Below are 18,979 nucleotides of genomic sequence, written 5' to 3' on the forward strand. Positions count from 1 at the left end.
GCTGCCTTGGTAAGTAGAGGATTTTTTTTTTTTATGATTAAGTATACTATTATAAAACAAAACCACCGATGTTATAACTGCGTTGGGTACCAGACTGACCCAATCTCTCTGCATTTCCCTTTCAGCAGGATAGAGTGATTGCAGGCACCATGAATCAGGCAACTGGAGAGGTCCTTTCCATCTTCCAGGCGGTTTTAAGAGGCCTGATTGACTATGAGACAGGAATCAGGTTGCTTGAGGCACAGTTAGTGATTTCTGGTTTAATTTCACCAGAATTAAGAGAGTGTTTTGACCTCAAAGATGCTAAAAGCCATGGCCTCATTGATGAACAGATTCTGTGCCAACTGAAAGAATTGAGTGAAGTAAAGCAGATTATCTCCACTGCATCGCCATCCACGATTCCTGTGCTACATTGTCTGGCTCAAGGCGTGATATCGGAATCCATGGCCATCCGAGTTCTTGAGATACTGCTTTCGGCAGACTCTCTGGTGGTTCCAGCCACAGGCGAGCACCTAACCTTGCAAAAGGCTTTCCAACAGAATTTGATCTCCTCAGCATTGTTTTCCAAAGTCCTAGAAAGGCAAAATACTTGCAAAGATCTTATTGACCCATGCACTTATGAAAAGGTATCTTTAACTGACATGGTACAGAGAAGTATTCTGCAGGCAAATACTGGGATTTGGCTTTTACCCGTGAGAGCGCAGGAAGCGGGCAGAATAACACTGAAATGTGGAAGAAGCATCAGTGTCCTGAGAGCGGCTCACGAAGGGCTCATAGACCGTGAGACCATGTTTAGGCTGCTAGGTGCACAGATTCTGTCCGGTGGTCTGGTCAGTTGCAACTCTGGTCAGAAAATGACTGTCGAGGAAGCCATGGCAGAGGGAATGATAGACAGAGACACTGCAAGTAGTATCCTCACCTATCAGCTTCAGACAGGAGGAATCATGCGCTCAAACCCTGCTAAGCGCTTGACAGTAGACGAAGCCGTACAGTGTGACTTGATAAGTTCCAGCAGTGCGCTTCTGGTTCTAGAGGCCCAGCGGGGCTATGTTGGACTCATTTGGCCCCACTCTGGTGAAATATTTCCCACATCTTCTTCCTTAGAGCAGGAGCTGATTACAAATGAATTAGCCTACAAGATTCTGAATGGGAGACAGAAAATTGCTGCTCTCTACATCCCAGAAAGTTCTCAGGTCATTGATTTGGATGTTGCTAAGCAGCTGGGAATTATAGACAATAATACAGCATCGATTTTAAAAAATATAACACTGCCTGACAAAATGCCAGATTTGGGAGATTTGGAAGCTTGTAAAAATGCCAAAAGATGGCTGTCTTTTTGTAAATTCCAGCCATCTACAGTTCATGACTACAGGGAAGAAGAGGATGGTTCTGATGGTGAAGAGTCAGTCACAATCCAGAGCTCAGAACAAACTAAAAAGTTATTCCTATCTTATTTGATGGTCAACAGCTACATGGATGCAAACACGGGACAGAGACTTCTGCTCTATGATGGACTCTTGGACGAGGCTGTGGGCATGCTTCTGGAAAGCTGCAGTGCAGACCTCAGAGCCGACACATCCGGAAAAGAACGTCTCTCTGTCTTAGGCATCCTTGGTGCCTTCCCTAATGATGCTTCAAGTAGAGAAAAGGATGAGTGTTGGACGCCAGCAGCTGGCTCTGATAAATGTCCTTACAGACAACCTGAACATAAAGAGGCTCTTGACAACAGAGAGCATGCCGTAAATGAAGAGCTTTGTAAAACAGAAAACAATGACAACAGCAGTGAATTGTATTGGCCAGAAAACCTAATGAATACAACAGCAATTGTTCATCAAGGCAATAGTCCATCTAGTGTGTGTGGCCCCAAACCTCCATCATACTCAACACAGCCTGAGTTTGCAGAAGGGAGCATGCCCAGACATGATTCTGATGACGTACTTCACGACTATAAAAATCAAAGTGAGCTTGAAACAAGGGCACATCTGGATGAACGTGGTCATTCTAAAACCACTCGAGATTTTGCAGGTAATTTTTTGACTTCAAAAACTGGTAGACTTTGTAACTGGAATGAAAGAGAGAATGAAGGTAATATGCAGAATGGCTCGTCTCTCTTTGACTATTCCCCCCGGCTGAGTGCCCTGCTAAGTCATGATGAGTTGAGGCACAGCCAGGGACGTTTCAGTGATCCACAAGCCCCACAGAATGTGGGCTATATAGGTGAAGCTTCCCTGTCGTCATTCAATGACCAAAAGTTGTCATCTGATACAAGTACAGGAGAAAAATTCCAAGACCAGTTTCTGGGAATCGCTGCTATTAATATCAGCTTCCAGGGGCAGCACGGTGGACAGAGGTCTTTAGAGGCTGGGTGTCGTGATCCTCCAGAGCAATATCACAGTGATGAGTACATGTCAGATGCTTCAGGTGAGCACAGTGATGAGTACATGTCAGACGCTCCAGGTGACAGTGTAAATGCTCAGCCAACAGATGAAAACGAGAAAAGTGCATCTGCGGTGGAAGAATGCTCCTGTACCACGGTTCCTGGGGACGGTTCATGTAGTACCAACACACCGTCCCCTGAAGGAGCCATCGATGCTGGTGACTATGAAACATCACTGCTGGCTGATCAGCAGAGTGACACAGGAACAGACACTGAGAGTGATGATTATTTTTATGATACCCCCTTGTTTGAAGATGATGACCATGATTCTCTAGTTCTTCAAGCTGATGACCATGATTGTTTGCACCCTGAGGACTATGACATGATGCAGGAGAAAAATGATGGGACCCCTCCTCCTGCATATGTTTATTATGACGCTTCAAAAGAGAAGGAAGATCCTTTGCTTCCCCAGGGAGGTATAGTTGACAGCTTAAGTGTGGCGAGCAAAGTGCGCTGTTCTCAGGAACTTCTTGTAGGTATGGAGAAACCTGAATTACATTTGGTTGACCAGAAACAGTGCAATTCAGTTGGCTCAGACAAAGTGGATGAACAGTTAATGGAATCTATATCTAAAAGGGAAAACCTGTGTGACCTTGGCAATGATGGTTCCGACTCATTGACAGATGGTGAAATTATAGGAAGGAAAGAGAGCTCCGGGGTTTCATTAACCTCTGATGGTAGCAGGAGAGGGACACAAGAAGAGCTTGACACTAGCCAAGAAAGTCAATCTGATACGGATCATGGAGGTTCTGAAGAAAGTAGAGAAAGTTGTGGGCATTATATATATGACGGTAGTGACACGGATGATGGTGACGGTGACACTCATAGTGGGGACTCCAGCAGTGAAGATGGCGGTGACGGAGGAGGAGGACAAGGAGTAGAAGATGAGGATGGAAAGCCCATGCACCAAGTTGAAGATACCCAGTTGTGTGCCACTGCTGTCAAGGAACGCAGGGATGGAAACCGAAGTCTCGGTCACACAGTCCTCCTAGATGAAATGCGCCAGGCAAGTGTTTTGCAGCCAGAATCAACTGGCGAGAAAAGTCAAGGCCCTGAAAGAAGCAACCATCCAGAAATTAGGACTGAAACTAATAAGGAAAGCAAAGTAAGTCTGTCCAGTCACATGGCAACCAAAGACGTGTCACTGCCTGGTGCTAAAGACAACACCTCGGAAGAAATCTTTGAAAGTGTTTTATCTGACAATACTGGTTCTGTTTCTGAATTAGAAAGTGATGCAATGAACACAAAAGTCAAGTTGATCCAAGGGCCAGAATCTACAAATATTCTAAAAGCTGAAGACGGGCATCTTGAGAATGTATCACCCCAAATCAGTCCATCTTCGGATAAAGTCGTTTGTTCTGAAACTGAGTTAATAGGCGGACCTTCTGAGGAAAGCCAGTTGTCATCCGCAGTAAATGACAAGGGTCAGCAAGGAGGCGGAAGAGGTCTGGTTAAAGGTAGAGACAGTAAAAACGATCCGCTGGTGGATGAAACATCCATTCAGGAAATGGGCTTGGGTAAAGAAGAAGGGCTGATAGAAGGCCCAGGAGAAGAGGAAAAGTATCTCAACCCCTTTCCAAACACAAGGGCAGCAGAGAGCCTCAACATGGCTGACAGTCAGTTTGTCTGTCAGTTGACAAACACCGAGGAACTTAGTCACGGAGGGGACCTGAGAGCAGCAACTGTGATTCTTGGAGATGAAGCCAAGAGTGTGCCAAGGAGGGTGAGTGCGAGTCCCGTTCCATCTGAGACACTTGCAGAAATATTTGACACCTCTGCTTCTAAAGTGACTCCTGCTTACTCGACTTCAGAGGCTACGTCCTCCGAGGTAAAGAGCCACGTGGGAGACAATGCCTTTACAGGAGGACTGGAGACAGAGAGTGGTCTGCTTACTTCTTTAGAATATGGTGACAAACGTACAGAAGTGGGTGTACTAGAACCAAACAAAAATATCCCAAGCTGTGTCCCAGTGGTTTCTCCTCCCATGGAAGATGATTTACGGAGAGTAAATAATGCAGAAGAAAAGTCTGTCACTCCCCAAGAAGACTGGCCTCCAGGTGCCGAGATCCAGCAAAATTATCCTTGTATCAAAGAAAGTATCTCAGAAGGAAAAACAGAAACTGAAGAGTTCACTACAGAAAGGAGTGACACCACACTGTCACCCTTGCCTCTTAAAAGTGTGGAGGACTGGGGAGAAAGCACCAGCTTTGTGCAGTCTAAGCTGCGTCAGAACCGGGTGGGAAACAGCACGTTAGGTGGGGACTGCTCACTCTTAGAAAGCAGCAGGGAAAAGGAAAACACCGAGAGACAGCCACACAGAGAACCAGCCTTCTCTCCAAGACTCCACGAGAGAGAGGTTCGTGCTCCTGAGTGCTCTCTGGCGAATGTAGATGATGGGAAGGGTATCTTGGAAAGCATATTAGAAGAAGGTCATATGAATCTCCAAGAGGTGAGAGACCCTTCAGCTTACACAGACACCAGAATTTCAATTCAGAACTTAATTAAAGGAGGTGTCTTGTCTCAGTTGCCAGATGAAGTATCTAGTGTGCCCGATCCTGGCGTTTCCCCCACAAATAACTCATCAGAACTGAAGGCAGAGAGTGGAGGTGATCTGCTCTGTATTGAGAGTCTTCAGTTGGACCTTCTTGATATACTGAAGCAAAACCAGCAGATCCAAGAGACCCCAGGCACATCTGAGTTGATAAAAGTATTAACCCAAATGGCATGTAACCCAAAGGAGAAAGGCATTGCATCTGAATTATTTCCACCTCAACTTAAAAATGCTTTTCATAAGCTGCTTATTGATAGGAATGCCTCTGAAAGAGAACAGGCTGAAGCCTCAAGTCAGAACCCTTGTGCCGCTTCTGAGCTGGTGGAAGAAAAGCCGTACAGCTGCAGTGATCTTCAAAGCAAAGAAGAAAGTCACTGTTCCCTGACTCCACAAACTGTAAGCGACACAGGGGCAGAACACTCTGCTGTGCACATAGCAGCATTGCCAAGAGATGGGAAGCCTGAAGAGCTGTGCAGCGAGCCTCCAGGTCATTCAGAATGTATTTCTGTATCAGAAGCAATGGCCTCTGATGACAGCTCCGTGGAAAAAGTGAGTTGACGTATGCATTTTTTTTTCCATGGCAGTTCCACAATAAATATGTTGGGATTATCCTATACATTTTGGTTTTTTTTTATTTTTTTTCATAAATACTATTAATTACTGTATCCAAATTTGTTTTTAGTCTTCCAATGAGTTGCAACAGTGTTTACAACATACTGAGAAAATGCATGAATATTTGGCTTTGCTTCGAGATATGAAACCCCCCTTAGACAGCCAGCCATCTGAGGATAGCAGTCTAGAAGCCTTGAAGAATCAGCTTGCGCAGTTAGAGGTAAGAGTGGCCTACTAACATGCCTGTCAGCTTTCCATCAGTAATCAAGTAATCAAGGAGGAGATTTATTTGGGTTCTACACTTTAGAGCCTCTAGCCTATGATCTCTTGGTCCTGTTGCTTTTAGTTTTGTGGCAAGGCAGTTCATCACCTCAAACTGAAAGGCAGAAGAAAGAGTCCATAGTGCCCCTGTCCCCTTGAGAGTACCCCACCCCTGGGATCTGAAGTCCTCTTCCTAAATCCACTTCTTAAAGTTTGTAATCCTCTCCTGTAGCACCAAGCCAAGGACCAAGGCACCAGTCGTGGGAAGCATCCAGATCCCAACTGCAGTAGCTGGTGGTTCATGGATGATACCATTTCATGCACAGTTGGAATGCTTCGCTCTTGTGTTTCATGTTTGGGTTTGGGCTTTCTGCTGTTAGTGAACAGGTGTGCACTGTATTTCTCTGCAGACATTTGAACTGGGATTTGCTCTAGTTGCTGTGTTTTTAAGAAAAGATCTGAAGTTGGCAGAAGAGTTCCTAAAGTCTTTTCCTAGTGGCGTTCCCAGAAGACTTCGAGAGGCACTGAGCAAAAGCCACGAGGGTTTGCAGAATGCCTTCTCGTCCCTCAGCAGTGAATCCTCAGAGAGAAAGAAACTGATCATGTTAGCAATCAATGCTGAAATGGTAAGCGTGAAACGGTGAATTTTGAATAAAATGTGATGGGGAATTTAAACCATACTTTGAGGTTTTTTTTAAGTATTATATTTTTAACAGTTCTCAACTCTTTTGTTGTTGTTGTTGTTTTCTAGTCTAAGCTCGAAGTTTGTCATAAGGACTTCCTATATAAACTCACATCATATTCAGATTGGGTGTCAGAGAAAAGCAAATCTGTAGAGAACATTCAAGCTGTGAACACCCAGGATACTGAACTTGTAAAGGAAAATGTGAAGTTTCTTAAGGCGAGTATTGAAGTACACATACAAAGTACAAGACATATAGATTTAGTGTAAAGTATTCAGGATGAAGACAGCCTTCCCGGGACTATAAGGGATTATTTCCTGTCTTTGACTTGAAGAGATGTCTTTTCAGTTGCTCTAGCTCTGGAAGCTATCCCATACCCTGTACCAAGTTCTCATTACCCCTGACAAACTGATGTTTGTGTTTATAAATGAATTATATACATACAAGATAATAAAAAAAGATATGTAAAAGGTTGTACAAAGCTAGTCAAATTATAGGAATCATATTTATATGGTAATTAATTTTGGGCTGAATTTTTTTTTACAGGCTCTTAATTTCAACAACATTCCCATTAACACGGTTGGGCTCCTTGCCTCAGAATCTGAAAACTAAAATTATAGTGTGTTAATTCACATTTTGTGATCTTCATGAGCTTGCTATGTGTTTTCACAATTGAAAGGCTAATGGAAATATTAGCAGCTACTTTGTGATGTTAATGGGCCTTTCATGACCATGGATGAACCTGCTTGGGGTCTTTTGGGTTTTTTGTTTTGTTTGGTTTTCATCAGTTATGCATTAAGTGTGATCTACCAGACAAAGACCAGATATTCTTGGTTTCTTTTTCTTTCTATGTTAACTATGTCATATTTAAATACTTTATCATTGGGGTGGAGAAGTGGCTTAGTTTAGAAAGTGCTTCCACACTTCCGTGCATGTATGAGGATCCGAGTTTAAATCCTAGATTCTGTGTTAAGTCGGGTGGGGTAACACACATCTGTAACACTAGTGCTTCTGTGGGAAGTGGGAGGCGGAGACAGGAGAATCCCTGGTCATTTATTGACCAGCTGGCTGGGAGAAAGCAGTGAACAATGCATCAAAGGCCCAGTCTCGAATGAGGCAGAAGGCAAGAACCAACACCTGAGGCTGACCTCTGACCTCTACCCTGGTGCCCTGGCATACACATACCCATACTCACACACATACAAGCACACACACTCATGCACACACTCACACAGATACGTTACCAGGTGATGGATGAGTAGGTTTGTTGATGACAACTGAGAAAGGATCATTAACCTTTAGCGTGCTGATAGCAGGAGCGTATTTAAGCAGTTGACTAATGCTGTAGAACTTCCTCACTGCCACCTACCTTCCTGACAACTCGTACTTCTTTTTCCCCAGGATGTGCTAAGAGACCTCACCCATACCAAAGTGCAGCTTGAAACGACGGCCTTTGACATACAGTCCTTCATCTCCGACTATGCGCAAGATCTGTCTCCCAGCCAAAGCCGACAGCTGCTGAGACTCCTAAATACAACCCAGAAGGGTTTTCTTGACGTGCAGGAGCTGGTAACCACTGAGGCAGGCCGGTTAGAGACTCGCTTACACCGAGAGCAGGAGCTCGGTCATCAGAAGGTCTGCCTTTCTTGTGCAGTTGTGAAGTGCTCTGTGTGGCCCTGAGTGGGTGTGGCGTTGACTCTTCAGTGGGTATAGGAGGTCGCAGCATAGTTTCCCATGTTGATGTTGTCATGCTATTGATGTCTTTTCATGGTTTTCTAACAGTGTTTTGTCAGGTGAGAGCCTTAATTTTCTCCCTGGAAATGGGAACTGTAGCAATCAAAAGTGTCCAGGAGTAACTGATGGAGGTTTAACTCTGGAGGTTCAGAGTACCATTTCCCCTAGAAGGAGGAGGGGTGAACAGAGCCAGGGCTTGTGCTTCAGAGTACCCGCCTAGAGCGGAATTGCCTGGATTTGTGTCCTAAATGCTCTACTCTGTCTGCTTTGTGTGACGTAGGAAATCACTCGCCCTCACTCTGCTAGTTGGTCAGTTGGAAATGGTGGTGTTTATCTGGTGATCCTGTGAGCACTGATACAAGGGTTCCTAGGAAACAGCCCTGGGCCTGACCCGTGCGGAGCTCTTAGCAAACATGGGCTGTGTTTACTGTGGCTGTGATCTAGATAAAAGAGTGTGCATGGGGATAGGAACATAAAATACAAGTTTCAACTTGTTAGTCTTTGAGAGTTCGTAAGTTCAGCACTGTGTGCTGACGGTAATGAGCATAGGACATGCGGATGCAGTAAAAGTGATGCATGTGAAGCTCCTTTCATCTCGGAGCATCCCGGCGTTGTGTGTCGCATGATAACCCGTATATACATATCCATATGTTTACTGACACACCACAACTAACTTCTCTTTTGGTGTCCTTTTGCAGAATTAATTATGTGTGTTGCAGGTTTCAAGAGCTTAAGAAAATGGAATGTTTCTTCCTGTCGATCAGAAGTTTCATCTCTTACACCTATGCATGGCCAGTATTCTATCACGCGCCTTCGCCTAAGCAGGCTCTTCCATGTGGATGGGACATGTTCATATTGCACTCTCTGTCTGTCCTCGCTCAGTTTGCACTCCAATGCTATCATGTTTACAGCATACTTAAAAAGCTTAATGGAGGGGGTTTGAAAAGTGTATTCTGATAATAGGCTTGCTCACAAGTGGTTTGGAGGTCACGCATTGAAGGTGTTTTGGGTGTTCTCCATCTTAGGTTGTGGCGGAGCGTCAGCAAGAGTACCAAGAGAAACTCCAAGGGCTTTGTGATCTCCTCACCCAAACTGAGAACCGCCTGATCAGTCACCAAGAAGCCTTTGTGATTGGAGATGGCACGGTGGAGTTAAAGAAGTACCAGACCAAGCAAGAGGTAGACTTTTGGTAGCAGCGGCTGTATGTCTGTTAGGTCTGGTTACAATGTCTGGAAGGCCACTGGGATTGCTGAAAACTTATCAGCTCTATCAGAAAGCAAGGCATTCCCAGAGGACCCAAGAAAGAGCTTTAAACTTTATACTAAAAGCTAGATTTACACTTAAAGCAGGGGACATACTCCATCAAGGGGGTAAATGATACATTGCAGTGTGCACCCTTTATGTCCAGCTGACTCACTTACAAATCAGGAGAAACAGCCTTCAGTCTGAATCCTTTCTCAGTGCTCAGTATTCTCTCTTCCTGTTCCTCCGGTCTTTTCCTGTAATTCATTCTTTTTTCTGTCTTAGAGGCGAAAGGGATAAAATAACAAAAGTGAGAGATGAGAAAAATCTGTATTTGGGTGTCAGGAGAAAGAGAACCTCTTTATATGTAGTTTTGATTCAAATTCAGTGTTAGTTGTGTCTTGGGGTGTTAGTTCCCTTCAGCAAGTACTAAGTGTACTTCTACTGCGACATTGTCTTTCAAGCCGAGTAAGTACGAATCAAGTCACTACCAAAGTTAATGTCACTTGGTAGTGGTGTTATCCACAGGCTCTCATGCAAGTTGAACACTCCGGAACTAGGGGACCTCCAGGTAGAGTATGGAGAAAGGTGTTATTAAGATACAGCAGGGTGTTATATAGGATGAAAATGCATAAGGACAGGACTCCCTTGTTTTTAAGAAGAAACATCACAGGGGAATAGTTCTGCTTCCCTGACAAAGGAAAGCCAACTCCTGGGGGAAACTCCCTCTCAAGAGTCCTAATTGCCTGGACTAAGATGCAATCACTACATCATGCCAGGTAGTGGTGACACATGTCATTAATCCCAGTGCTCAGGAGGCAGAGGCAGACAGATCTCTGAGTTCGAGCCCAACCTAGTTTACAGAGCAAGCTCTAGAACAGCCAGGGTTACACAGAGATACCCTGTCTCAAAAAAAACCAAGCAAAACAAACAAACCACACTATATGATATTCAACCTGGTGTTAGAAAAAGAGAGCATCTCAGTTCTCCGATGGAGCTATTTTCTTTTCTTTCCCAAGTAATAGGTAGGTATTAAAATCAAGTGTTCCCTTGGGTGTGCGTGCCTGCAAGCATAGCACTTAGGAGGCTGAGGAGAAAGACCACATAGTGAGACCAGTCTCAAAACATATATATCACTGTTTTGAAGTAGAGTAAATCTCACCACAAATACATGTTCTAAATGTGCTTATATAAATCTCACGCAAATTTGTACAGTTCATGTGCTGAGTGCCTCAATATTTTCAGTGTTTCACAAATACTCATTGCTTAACATGAAAAACTCATACATTTTTAATATTGAAATTTCAAATTATATGAAAATTAAAGTGCAGCTAAATCAGCTTACACTACCATACTCTGCATGCTTTCTCAACTGTATCTGCTAAGTCTCTCTGCCTACAGTGAGTCTTTTCGAATACAGCTCTGCAAGAATTGAAATGATGTAATAGAATACTTTTTTCTCGTGTGTGTTTTAAGGAATTACAGAGAGATATGCAAGGAAGTACGCAGGCTTTGGCGGAAATAGTGAGAAACACGGAAATCTTTTTAAAAGAGAGTGGCGAGGAGCTGTCCCAAGAAGATAAAGCTTTGATCGAGCAGAAACTGAACGAGGCGAAGACAAAGTGTGAACAGCTGAATTTAAAGGCAGAGCAGTCGAGAAAGGAGCTGGATAAAGCGGTGACATCGGCCATCAAGGAAGAAGCTGAAAAGGTGCCCGTCCAAGTGTATGGTACATGGTTGCTCTGCCGGAGGTTGTTAACGCTGCATGGTAGCTGCTTGCTTTTATTAAGCCTGACAGGTGGTGAGCAGCACTTAGCCCTGGGAACTGAAACGCTGGAGATATGCGTCTAATGTGGCCAAACACAAACAAAGATGGGAAGAATTTGCTTTGCTTAATTTCTCCTTAAGTAGAAGCAGGTTGAGAGACTCTGGGTGTGAGAAGTGCTGTCAACTGTAGTTAAAAATTCAGAATAATATGTTTGAAGGCCGTGTAGACCGGAGTCACTGCTTGTTGCCTTAGTTCCCATATGTTTCTAGTATGTGTTAGTTTTTATAATTCAGGATTACATAAACCTTTTGTAATGTGTTAAACCAAGGCTGTTTCTATAATATTCACGGACCTTCCCTACCCAGGTTGCAGCTGTGAGGCAGCTGGAAGAGAGCAGAACCAAAATAGAAAACCTTATGGACTGGTTGTCGAATGTCGAGAAAGACTCAGGGAGGGCAGGGATGGAGCACCTGCAGATGATGGAGCAGAATGGAACGCATTTGCATGAGGGTGATGGCAAGTCGGTAACTGGAGAAGAGGACGAAGTCAATGGCAACCTGCTGGAGGCAGATTCTGACAGTGGGACCACGGAGGAGAACCTGAACCAGCAGTACCAGAGAGTCAAGGTGCGCTGTGTAAATGGTGATGTCACAGTCTGTGTGTATGTCGGTGACAAGTCGGGCAGCTTTATACAGCCACAGAGAGTGAAGACTTTCCCGACCCCAGGTTCACTGTTTGTCAGATATAAATTACTGTGGAAGTTCTTAGCAAATAAAAATAGTAAGAAGTTAATCATGAGGTAACAGCTTCTGTGCACAGGTAAAGCACTGTTTAAGAAATGAAAGAGGGCATTAGAGTTGGCTTATTCTTGCTGAGGGTCTACGCTCCATTCCCAGTACCCACATCAGGCAACTAAAAACTGCCTGTCACTCCAACTGTCCTCCAAGATCATCCATAACAGACATATTCACATAAATTAAAAAAAAATGAGTTCCATAATTGACCTCTCCAGAGTGGTGACAGTAGTCCAGCACTCCTGCCTCTTTCTGAGTCACTTCATTTTGTCTTCCTGGCTACTCTTTGAGGTTTGAAATTTCCATTTTATAAGGCAATTGCAGCTTAAATACCTAAAGTAGCTTGCCCAGGTTGCATATGGAGTAGAAACAGAGTTTGGCTTTAACCTCAGCCATAGTTTCGGTCACTGTGTGGATCTCGCTACTGCTTGTTCGCAGATTGGCTGGCTGTGCAGCCTTGAGCTCACATCCATTCTAAGCTGAGTGTGTTGATGTTTTTCTTTATTTCCTTTTTTTTTTTTTTTGTCTTGGTGCCTGGAATTCAGCACCTGATGACTATGTTTGGGAGGATTTGGATTTGCAGGTCTTTGGATTCTTCTAGGACCCAATGGGATAGTCTCAATGAGATTTTTCTAGAAGATATAAGTTACGCCCAAAGAGTGGGGGTACTCACTGATAACACTTTCAAAATGTTAGGAGTAGGACCTCACTGTTATTGTTAAAAAAAAAAAAAAGAACTCCTGAAGGAAGTTTATGAGTTACGATGAAAAGGTCATGAAAAATATTTTATTACCAACGTAATAAAAATTATCAACAAGTGTACTTTAACATGAAGAAGTCATCTAAAACAGCCATTGCTTTAGACCATAGCATGATGTTTTCCTTCTGAGATTGAAAATCCTTAAGAGCCTATCTGTGGTCTGAGTGGGGACACAGCCAGAGGGCCCAAGTTAGTGTCGGGTCCTCTGCAACTGTGCTGGGCCCCAAGTCAGCCAAGTCCCTCCCCTCCCTTCAGCCTGAGATTCCTTATAGCAAAGGAGGGATGCTGATCTGATGATATAAGGTGCTCTGTATGTCTATCCTATCGGATGCAGAACCCTGCTGGGGAGGAGCATATGAAGGTGATTCAAATGCCAAAGACCCAATTTGTGGGAGAAAATGGTTTGGACAAAAGTGTGTATCCGCGATACAGAAGGGGTTGGGCACTGCTCCAGATGGTGAGAATGCTGGGGTGGGCAGCCTGTGCTCCGCTGGCTGCCTGAGAGCAGGCTTGTGTGCGGAGTGTAGCTCTGGGTGATTCTAAGTCACTACTGTCCTGACTCATTCTGTCCCGGGTGTCAGCACTGCTCTAAGTGCTTGGCATTCCATCCCGGCACTTGCCTGCTAAGGAGGAGAGGGTGTCATAACACATGATAACCAAGTTATGTGGTGTGGTCGAAGATAGAAAGTGCTAAGGGAGAGAGGCTCTTAATGAGTTGGTCCACTGTAATTTAATGTAATGTGGCTTGGCTTTTAGTATTTAAACCAGCTAGTTAAGATAAAACTGTGTTGATGAGATTTATGCAGATATTTAAAGGGAGGGTGGAAGCTGCTATGGAGGTGTCTGTTGAAAGAGCTGCCACCATGGAAAAACACAAGGAGGGAAAAAAAAGTACCAATATGCCTACCCAGGTGGGTGGGGTTAGAGGCAGGAGCAAAGCAAAGACCAGGTGTAGCAGAAAGAGCCCTGCTGTGTTAACCAGATCAGGCCCATGTTAGCCATTAAACTGGGAAAATTGCTCTAAAGGTTTACTAACCTTTACTTGCCATATTTGGGTAGCGTATTTGATGAAACTTCTTATAGGTGGAGAGGAAGGAAGTTGAGATGCCTGAGGCCAACCTGCTCTCTGGAAACTGAGACTAGTGGTGGTTCTATGTACATTCTTGACCTGTTGGCAGCACCTCTTCCCAAGAGCTCTCTGCTTTTCTGCCTCAGAGTAGGCTTGAACACTGAGCATGAACCACGTTCTGGAGGAATTCTTTGTATGTGAGCTGAGATGGTCCTTAAAGCAAACCTGTAACACACTGACCTCCATGTTCACTGTAAGAAACCGAGGTCATTGAGACCAGATGTCTGCAGTGGGCTCCCTCACATCTGCTCCTTTAATTCTGCTGGGCTTGCTAGAAATGCTGTTCTTGTTTCGCTGTCTCTAAATTAACCAGTAAGAGGATTATATGTGTGGTGACTTGAGAAGTGCACCGAGAAGCAGGTTGGGTTCTGGAAGCCCAGTCACCCCAAGGCCACAGTGTTCCCAAGCTCTAAGTTGCCTTTGACCTGTTTCCACACAGAGCCAGCATGACAAGATCATGGCTCAGCATCAGGCGGTCATCATAGCCACACAGTCTGCACAGGTGCTGCTTGAGAAACAGGGCCACTATCTCTCACCCGAGGAGAAGGAGAAGCTGCAAGCAAACATGCAGGAGCTGAAGGCGCATTATGAGACGGTGCTGGCCGAGTCTGAGAAGAAGGTGAAGCTGACACACTCCCTGCAGGAGGAGCTGGAGAAGTTCGATGCTGACTGTGGGGAGTTTGAGCACTGGCTCCAGCAGTCGGAACAAGAGCTGGAGAACCTGGAGGCGGGTGCGGATGACCTCAGTGGCCTAATGGACAAGCTGACGAGGCAGAAGAGTTTCTCAGAAGACGTCATTTCACACAAAGGCGACTTGAGGTACATCACCATTTCTGGAAACAGGGTGTTAGAAGCTGCCAAGTCTTGCAGCAGGAGAGATGGCAACAGGGTTGACAAGGACAGCAGCATCGACACTTCTGCCACCCACAGGGAGGTTCAGACTAAACTGGACCAGGCTACACACCGCTTCCGGTCTCTCTACTCTAAGGTAATTCTATTTTTCCTTTGGTTTTTAGTAGAGGTCAGTCTGTGATACATTTTTCAATCTGCCCTCTTCGCTTTTGCTTTGTATTTAGAAGTTCAAAAAATAAACTGGCAAGGGAAAATAGTAGTTTTGTTCATCTTCACTTCTGGAAAATGTCTTAAAGATTAGCAACTTCAAGTTTTCAGAGAGTTTTACTAGTTTTTGTTCTCAAATTATGCAGTACTAAAGGTGACCACCAGAGGGAGCATATGAGCTAAGCAGGAGGAGGGGTTCAACCTCTAGTCATGTGAAGTTTTCATATAGGATAATTCCCTTCACGTATATTACAGAACTGTTTGTCCTACAGATGTATTTGATCACTGTGCTCTCATTATTAATGACTAGTGTTTATTAGTGATGAGTAGTCTGTGTTGCTTCATTTATTACTCTGGAAAAGAGTCTTATTACAAATAAAAACTGTATGCCAGTTGTGGTGGTAGAAAAAGAATAGTGAATTTGGGTTATCCTGGGCTACATATCAAGGTCCTCTTTGAAAATGTGAAGGGAGAGGATGTAAGAACGTATTTCCCTGCTTGCAGCATAGACTGTTCAGACCACCCACCTGCTAAGAGATTTGAAGAGCACCTTTGCAGCTTGGCTGGTGCTTCCTCGTGGTGTGAGTTATTTGACATCATCGTGTTAGTCTTGTGCAGCAAGTAGAATTGATTTATAAGGCTCTGTAAAAGTGTCTTCATCAAGTTTCTGTATTTTATGTATAAAATATATACTGCATATTATTTATATATATATATGTGTCTGTATACACACACATATATATTGTCTGAAAACCCAGGAGGTGTGCCCCAGTAAGTCTGCCTTGTCCAGTGATTCCTTCTCGTTTGATATCAGCCACCAATGCTTTTTAATTACTATAAGTCTAGAAATATCTCCTTATTTATAGGTTCCCTTTTGACTCTTCCACACAAAGGAAAAAAACTCACTTTGGTTGATGTGTTTCTCCCCCAAGTTCCACGGCTCATGCATCTCAGATTATTTGCTATGTGATAAAATAGTGGATTTCAGCCTCCCTTTCCGTGTCTTCTTCCATTTTTAGTGCAGCGTTCTTGGAAATAACCTGAAAGACCTGGTGGATAAATACCAACACTATGAAGACGCTTCCTGTGGGCTTCTTTCCGGGCTGCAGGCCTGTGAGGCCAAAGCAAGCAAACACCTACTTGAGCCCATTGCTGTGGACCCCAAAAATCTGCAGAGGCAGTTAGAGGAGACCAAGGTAAAGGAAGGAGGGAGGGAAGGAGAAACAGTTGCTCCGTGGTCCTGTTGACAGTCTTCCCTTCTCTGCACCAGTGTGGTAGTTCCGTGGGGAACAGATCCTGTCCCTTCAGAGGGTTCCGAATATGCTGAACTCTCCATAGCATGTGCTCACTGTTACTGAACTGCTTGACATTGATGTTATTGCCTGCATTCTGCCTCACCCTCCTCCTACCCCCAACGAAACCCAGCCCGCTTACTTACTGTTCTACTTCTTAATCTTTCTCCCTTTTCCATTAGAATTAAACTCCGTGAAGGTGGGTGTTTGTGTCTGTGGTGTTCAGTGCCGTTTTCCCACTATCTAGATCAGTTGTTCTCAACCTGTGAGTTGTGACCCCTTTGGAGGCCGAACAGTCCTACCTCCGGGTTTCCTAAGACCATCTGCATATCAGATATTTACATTATGATTCATAATGGTAGCAAAATTAAAGTTATGGAGTAGTAATGAAAATAATTTTATAATTGGGTCTCACCTTAACACGAGGAACTGAATTAAAGGGTCACCGTGTTCGAGAGGTCGAGAACCACTGATCTAGAGGCTCACCCAGCCCAGAGTGCACAGTGAGTATTCGTTCAAGAGTGACCTGTGGAAAAATGTTACTGTGATATTCAGAGTGCCTCAGAGTTAGTGCTGGGGAACTGTTACGTTCCCTCGTGGAGGACTGAAGTACACATCTTGTCGGGCCTGTGAGTCTGGACAACCTACATGGGTGTTAGGGATTACAGGATCCAACCCTCTTTATACCCCGTTCCCAGTGTGGAGCTGCACCTGTTCACTCAGAGCTCGGAGGAACCTACCCCCAAGGCTTGTTCGTCTTAGTGTACATTATCAGTGTGAGTCACCTGTCCCAGTTAGCTCTCGTCTGGTTTCTCCCTCTCTTTCAGCTTTGGGTACAGAAAGCTTCTGGGCCGTTCTCACCTCCTTGACCAGCCACACTGGTTTCTGTCTCCCTTCCCCATCACAGTGTAAACATCTTCTCTGGAGTTGCTGCAGTCTGCTGTAGCAGTTTCCTTGACTGTCACGGTTCTTTCTACATAGCTCCATTCGAGTAGTCTCGTCCATTGCCAGCCTGCTCGTTTCCTCCAGGACAGTGTTGTAGGAGCCGTTCTAGGAGTGCTTCTCGCGCTTTGTTCCCGCCCTCTGGTGGCCGGCCGTTCCGTCATGGCCTCTGTTCAGCAGCATAGCCTTAGTCACTGAGGAAGCGTGGCTGATACGGCTAAGGAATTAAATGTTTTACTTTATTTGATTTTGGTGTAGAATTCACATGTAGTAAGTCATACTGTGTAAGTATCATGGCTTTAGATAATTTGAACAAGTCCATGTAGCTCTTCCCATCCCTGAACTGTTTTGTATTTTGTGGTCCAGACCATCAGAGAAGAGGAGGTGGCCTCAGACCTTGGTAAAGTCCTGACTGCCCTGTTCTGGCTTAAGTTACTCCCAGCTGGGCTTTCCATTTCTCTCTTCATTTCTTTCTCACTGAGTTGCCCCTCCCCCCCGGATTCCTTTATGTCCTTACTTAGCACTTTCTTCAAAGCCTTCAATAATTCCCCATTCTCCCGGACAGACTGTCAGATCCTTAGCCTAACATTTGAGGCCTTTGCAGCCCTATTTATTCATTCATTCATTATCATATTCTCGTCTCTCACTCGTCCACTTGCTGGGCCATTTCTGTGCTTTCTGTTTGTTCTATGGAGAAGCGCTCTGTCTTCAGTTTAAACAGTACCAGCATCATCACCATGAACAGTGGTCCTCGGGCCCTGCGACTCCTCCTCTAGCTCACCTCCCCCCAGCATCATCACCACTAACAGTGGTCCTCAGGCCCTGCAGCTCCTCCTCTAGCTCACCTTCCGCCAGCATCACTAATCACTAACAGTGGTCCCAGGTCCTGCGGCTCCTCCTCTAGCTCACCTCCCCCCAGCATCATCATCACTAACAGTGGTCCTCACACCCTGCGGCTCCTCCTCTAGCTCACCTCCCACCAGCGTCTCCCCTGACCTTTGAAATGTAGCCCTTCTTGTAAGCCTGGTAGCTATTTTTTCTACAGAATGTAGCAAAGCTTTTTGAATTTTGAGATGCTCAGTAACTTATTGAATTAAATACAGTGACACAATATGAAGTCAAGGACCTAGAGTCAGAAATAGTTCCAGGGATTCGTTGGTTTTTGGTTTTGTTGCTGGTGTTGGTGTTCAGGATTTTGAGTTAGGAGTGTTATACAAAATACCAAAGTGGAAATTATAGGAAAACAGTAATGGGGTTACAAGTCACAAGTAGAAAGACGGTTAAGAGCCCTTACTCATGTGTGTCAGCACTTGCTGTCTGGATTGGTTGTTACTTCTCTCTAATCGCTTTATTCTCAAGTCCAGAATAAGTTTAATGATGCAAGTTGTATGATATTTATTCTATCCAACTTAATTTATTTTTTTCTTCCCTTATTGGGAATCTGTAATCTTTCCGAATATAATTGAAAATCACTTAATCCCACAGACTTTGCAAGGGCAGATATCAAGTCAGCAGGTTGCTGTAGAGAAGCTGAAGAAGACAGCAGAAGTGCTCTTGGATGCTAAGGGTTCCTTGCTTCCTGCCAAGAATGACATCCAGAAGACCCTGGGTAAGGTCTTAGCTGGTTCCTAGTTTCAGATGGGTACATTTGAAATGGAGGTATTTTATAGAGAAGGAGAAAGTGCTCACACATATATGTTGTATGATTTGTGGTC

General features: G+C 44.5%; 1 protein-coding gene across 15 annotated transcripts in view; it reads left to right on the forward strand.

Annotated features, from left to right (window-relative positions):
* Dst (dystonin) overlaps nucleotides 1-18,979 on the forward strand; it is a 399,168-nt gene that overhangs the window by 278,658 nt on the left and 101,531 nt on the right. For 11 of the 15 annotated variants that reach the window (XM_013351021.2, XM_026785512.1, XM_026785503.1 and 8 more), the window contains 11 exons: nucleotides 126-5,537; nucleotides 5,671-5,820; nucleotides 6,272-6,487; nucleotides 6,613-6,762; nucleotides 7,946-8,179; nucleotides 9,304-9,456; nucleotides 10,997-11,230; nucleotides 11,654-11,914; nucleotides 14,411-14,959; nucleotides 16,050-16,226; nucleotides 18,750-18,873. In XM_013351021.2, coding sequence (XP_013206475.1) covers nucleotides 126-5,537; nucleotides 5,671-5,820; nucleotides 6,272-6,487; nucleotides 6,613-6,762; nucleotides 7,946-8,179; nucleotides 9,304-9,456; nucleotides 10,997-11,230; nucleotides 11,654-11,914; nucleotides 14,411-14,959; nucleotides 16,050-16,226; nucleotides 18,750-18,873 — 7,660 coding nt within the window. The remainder of the gene's footprint in view (nucleotides 1-125; nucleotides 5,538-5,670; nucleotides 5,821-6,271; nucleotides 6,488-6,612; nucleotides 6,763-7,945; nucleotides 8,180-9,303; nucleotides 9,457-10,996; nucleotides 11,231-11,653; nucleotides 11,915-14,410; nucleotides 14,960-16,049; nucleotides 16,227-18,749; nucleotides 18,874-18,979) is intronic. The other 4 variants (XM_026785510.1, XM_005359898.2, XM_005359900.2 and 1 more) reach the window with 1 other exon arrangement.

This window comes from Microtus ochrogaster, linkage group LG2 (assembly GCF_000317375.1).
Source record: "Microtus ochrogaster isolate Prairie Vole_2 linkage group LG2, MicOch1.0, whole genome shotgun sequence".
Lineage (NCBI taxonomy): Eukaryota > Metazoa > Chordata > Mammalia > Rodentia > Cricetidae > Microtus > Microtus ochrogaster.